Genomic DNA, 5783 nt, shown 5'->3' with positions numbered 1-5783 from the left:
ACGTGGGCCATTGTGTTCTAGAATTTTTCTTTTTAGGAACCACTTGACCTTTTGAGAGTCTTTGAAATGACTTATAGGAGAGATAGAGATAGATGAGAATATGAGATTGCTTAAGCACTATTGGGTGCGTGCATGAATATCACGATTTAGGATTTGAATAAGATAAGAATAAGAAACTGGTTATGACTCATGGTAAGGTATGCATGACGTTGCCTGAACCTAGCTAGCTAAATTTTGGTTAAACAAGCAAACCCAACAGCAAATATATGACAAATTATGTACAATACGAATGTGCATGTATTTCAAAGTCAAATATACGATTTAACGTGTACAAAAAGTTAAAGTAATAATAAGAAAAAGTAACCAATACGAATGTGCATGTATCTCAAAGTCAGATATACGATTTAACGTGTACAAAAAGTTAAAGTAATAATAAGAAAAAGTAACCCTTTTCATCTTAAAAACCCTTAGAATCTATTAAGATTTCATCATTAATTCTAGTTACATGTAAAATTGTGAAGTTTTAAAAACTTATGTAACAATGTTCAATTTTATAAATATAGTTTCAAGTTACATCTCATCTAACTTTAACTTATATTGCGTATATTGTTCGAATGCTTCTTCCCCCATTTATGGTGTATATCAAATGTGTTTGTGTGTTTTTTTTTAGGCGGGATTTCAAATTCAATATTCTCTATTTAAGTTTTTTTTTTTATAAACTTTTTAACATTATAAATCTACAAAATACAAAATTAATTTTATATAATATTTATGTAAGGGACAAATACATAATACATTTCTAAAAATCCCCCTAGACAAAACCTGAGTATATATACTTTGAAGGAAAATGGTAAAAAACACAGTAAAATTCTCTGACCATAATTAATTATTTATGCCTTGATCCAAAATAGCTAAAACTTAAGATGAGATCACTCACGCTGATTGGAGATTTAAATCATCCAGACTTGAAATGTGTTGCGGCCACACTATTATGATAGTAATAAGAGAATATCAGACAAGCAAATGATGGAAGTGCAATGTGAAATCAACATATTGTACCCCTAATTAGCGGGTTGACTAATTTTTGAGACTGGAGACATCATATCATATTGTACCACCAAATTATTGTAAGAACAACATATATGTAATTATTCTAATATATACATATTTTAATTAAATTCAAATTTCATTCTATTTTATAATCCTTAATTAAAATATTGACATATCATATTTTCTTTGAACGATGGAACATAAAAAATAGCACAGAAAATTTATATTCAAATTCTATGTACAAAAACAATCACAATAAATGCCTAATGATCATAGAATACATTACTTTGGGACTCATAAAACGAACAACTTCACCTCTTAATAAGTATGTGATATATATGAGTTAAAAAAACATGTAGATCAATCACTATGTAATGGGTTTGAAGAATATTCCTCCAAACCAATTTAGATGTAAACTTTTTTCAAATCAGCAAGTCACTAAGCATCAAACATACAAATAATGAAAAGAAAGACAGCTTAGAATAATGAACAAAGTCTACCCGCTACTAGCTCATGTGTGCATAGTGCCTCAAGCTTTGCACCTATAAATATAAACCCAAATAATGTAAGAGATTCATTAAGCATATAAAATTATTTCTTTAAGGCTATTGACATTGTGTCCCTCATCTCTCTCTCTCTCTCTCTCTCCAAAATGAATAGGTTTAATCTGAAAGACCTTACATTGATACTTTTCATTGTATTTTCTGTTTGGTCTTCAAGCTTTGAGAATTGCTGTGCTAGAGAAGGCAGGCAGTACTGGAGGCAAAGCAGCAAGGCTGTCCCAGCTTCTGTGCTTGTAAAGAAACCAAAAGGTTATAACCATGCTGGCCGCAGAATGTTAAGCTCAGCCATCTTTAATGTATTAGACTATGGTGCTAAAGGTGATGGACAAACTGATGACACAAAGGTGTGCATGATCTTATAAAGAGAGTCACATTTTTGCTTCATGGTTCATTATGAATAATTATAATATATCTTCTATTTTTTTTTATCATCGATGTCCCTCAACATATATTTTAAATTACTCATTCAGTTGTGGTAAATGAATGCTAATCTCTTTTAATGCAAGGCAGGCATTTGAAGCAGCGTGGGTAGCAGCTTGCAAGGTCGAGGCATCAACAATGGTTGTTCCATCTGGGTCTGTTTTCTTCGTCTTGCCAATCACTTTTTCGGGGTCTAGTTGTGAACAAAACATTGTCTTTCAGGTAAGTTACATATTGTCTATGTTTTTTTTTTTTAAAGGCTAGTACATATTTTCAACCTCACATTTTATTGGTGTCTGATAATCTCCCTCCCTTAATTAGTTCTAATTAATCACACCACAGCAGAACAGCGATGATAGAGTCACCTCCAAAAGCCCAAAAGTCGTCACCAAAGCACTACTAGCAAAATAGCTAAATTGACTCCAAAAGGGACTCTATATGAATTTTACCGTATAAACTTTTATAAATTGATGTGTTGATTTTTAAATATAAAATAATAAAAAATATATTAATTTTTTTATATTGTTGATGTAATAATAATTATATTCATTAATTAATTTTGTAATAATAATACTATAGCATGTATAATTTTTTCAGATGACAAGAGCTTATCAGTCAGAAAAAGAAAAAGAAAAAGAAAAAGAAAAAGAAGAATATGAAAAGAGCTTTTTGAGTCCACAAAAGTGGTCTGCAAAAGTAATGACTAAAAACACTCCTTTTCCATTTTTGTTTTACGTCTTTTGCCTTTTCTTTTTTCTTAATTTTTTTTTTCATTTTCTTCATTAGTATAGGAGGAAAGGCAGCAACATCTCAACATATATGGGTCAAAGTCAAGGGATATAATAAAAATGCCTCATCTTACATGACCGGCCATACCTCTCTTCACCTCACACCAATTTTCTTTGTCTGAAGAGGTGATGGGATGGGGGTAGATTTTGCTCACCTTATCTTGTCCCGTCAAGAAAAAAATATACATATATATATATACACACACATATATAGAGGTATACCATATTTCAAAACATTTCTCTCTATTAATTGTATCATGTCTCGTCCAGAAAAAAATATACATATATACACACACACATATATAGAGGTATACCATATTTCAAAACATTTCCCTCTATTAATCGTATCATGGTCGTCGTTCCCTTTTCTCTCTCATTTTGCTTTATAAATTATACCTTAGACTCATCTCGCCTCTAACCTGCCTTGCTCTCATCCTGCATGGCAACCCCGTCTTGAAGAGGAGACAAATATATCCATAATTTGAGCTTGTCCTTTCCCAATGTCATCCCTATTTATTGACACATACATTAATACTAATTTATGAAATACCATGCAGTTGGATGGCAAAATCATAGCCCCTACAAGCTCTCAACCTTGGGGTTCAGGTCTTTTACAATGGCTAGACTTTACAAATCTTAAAGGGTTTACGATCAAAGGTAAAGGTATCATTGACGGACAAGGTTCAGTCTGGTGGGGTGACTCGGTAAGTCTCTACATTATATGTCAAGTCAAACAAACAAGGCCGTTGCTTTTTCTAATTTTAAATAGTAACACTCACATCTAAATTCTAATTATTCTAACGTCTATAAGACTTTTTCTATAGGGGAATATGCCAAGCACCAAACCAACGGTAAGAGTATTTTCCTATACTAATCCTCATTTCACAATATAACAATGATATTAGACCTTGAATATTGTTGGTTATATATATTTTGATATGCAGGCACTCAGGTTTTATGGAAGTGATGGTGTGACAGTCACTGGCATAACAATTCAAAATAGTCAACAGACCCATCTCAAATTCGATAATTGCAAAACCATTCAAGTTTATGACATAAATGTTTCATCCCCTGGTGATAGCCCTAACACAGATGGGATTCACCTACAGAACTCCCAAGATGTGGTCATTTACAGCACCACTCTTGCATGTGGTAATTTCAAATTTCTCAGTAGGGTATAGTTTCATCTTTATCCACAACACAAACACTATGAATGGCTAGGGCTGAGTCAGGAACATAAAGAGGTTGACTATCCTTGTCAACTATTCGAGCACAAAAATAACAAAGATGTAACCCCCCCACCTCCCCCCAAAACAAAAAAACAAACAAACAATGCAACTTGAACTTACAAAGCACAATTTATTCTAGTAATGGACTTATTTTTTTTAATGAGAATTATCGGATTTGAATAAAATCAAAGTTCAAATAGCACCTTGGTTTTTCCCACCAAAATATATATCTAAAGTTCAAATCTTCATCTCTTGTTATAAGTATCGAATTATGAAAAACCAAAAAAAAAAAAAAAAAAAAAAAGAGGTTCAAACATCATCATCAAATTGTACGAATGGGGTGTAATATGGTGACTTAGAATTTTGCCAAAACTATTGTACAATGTCAAAAGTCAAAACTAGTGTTGTAGATTGTCTTATGGTTGATTTATTTTATTTTATTTTTTGAATGAAAGAAAAATTGGGTGGAGGGCAACTTCAATTGACGTCTTTAATGGTTAAATATTTAAGAAATTAGTATCAAATCTGGACTTTCATATTCTAATTAATAATACTTCATAAATCAATATTAATATGCATGTCAATATATATTTGATTTTAATTTCAATAACATCTAGATAGTATTATTTTATGTATTACCTTCGCAATTAAAAAAGTTACATGCGTGTCATATTATGTTGATTGTTGTGCTTTCTATAAAATGTTAATTTTTTTTTTTATAAGTAGAAAATGTCAATTAAGTCAGTAAACCAATATAAAAATTCCTAATTAGGTAGATGGTTGGAATTTTCATAAAATAAAAAGGCTAAAATTGAATTTAGCTCATTGAACTTTAATTGTCACATTACTCCGTAAAATTTAATCTTTGTCAATTTAATATGTCCCTCGCCCTATCAATCTGATCCTTTTGTTCAAATATGTTAATTAGCAAATAAAATGGTTTAAAAAAAATTTTAGGGGACGATCTGAAAATGTTACCTTGACAACCAATCTGTAGTCAAGGTAATTTAATTAATATCCAGACTAATATTATTAAGCATGCTAACCTTGGTAATGGATATATATTAACACAAGTACAAATGTGCGATTCACATATGTGGGGAACCATAACTTTGTCCTAGTCAAGAAGAAAAAGGCCAATCATAATTGGGCGATTAAATCTCTTCATAAGTGAGTTCTTTAAATTTCCCATCATAGAATATAGCAATGAATTTAAGGAAGATAAATAACAGTAATAAACACAATTTCGAAATTTTGACACCTCTACAAGTCTACATAGAGGCAACTCGAATAACTTCTATTGAGTTCTACAGGGGATGATTGTGTTTCCATACAAACTGGATGCTCAAATGTATACATTCACAATGTCAATTGTGGACCTGGACATGGAATCAGCATTGGATCACTAGGGAAGGATAACACTAAAGCCTGCGTGTCAAATGTCACCGTTCGAGACATAAAAATGCAGAATACACTGACTGGAGTCAGAATAAAGACTTGGCAGGTATAAAAATACATTTCATTTTCTTTCCTATTTTTGGACAGTCTTATGGGGTAGTTTATAAAGTTATATATGTATATTAAATCACACGATTCATTAAATCATTTAAATAAGTTATATGACTAAAATACATGTGGATAATTTTATAAGTTGTTGTGCAAGTAGTAGATTGAAGGAACTTCAATTCTTGCAAATTGGTTTAGAGAAATTTTTTATCATAAACTGACATGTT

General features: G+C 31.3%; 1 protein-coding gene across 1 annotated transcript; it reads left to right on the top strand.

Annotated features, from left to right (window-relative positions):
- The first annotated feature begins 1702 nt into the window (after positions 1-1702).
- On the top strand, positions 1703-5560 carry LOC136061195 (polygalacturonase At1g48100). The gene is made up of 6 exons (XM_065761560.1): positions 1703-1957; positions 2124-2255; positions 3379-3525; positions 3646-3672; positions 3766-3973; positions 5364-5560. Exons 1-6 carry the CDS (start codon positions 1703-1705, stop codon positions 5558-5560), a joined length of 966 nt encoding a protein of 321 aa, XP_065617632.1.
- Positions 5561-5783: the final 223 nt, after the last annotated feature.

This window comes from Quercus suber, unplaced genomic scaffold (assembly GCF_002906115.3).
Source record: "Quercus suber isolate HL8 unplaced genomic scaffold, Cork oak 2.0 scaffold_419, whole genome shotgun sequence".
NCBI lineage: Eukaryota > Viridiplantae > Streptophyta > Magnoliopsida > Fagales > Fagaceae > Quercus > Quercus suber.
The sequence above is the reverse complement of the archived record's forward strand: the minus strand, read 5'-3'. Positions and strand labels throughout refer to the sequence as shown.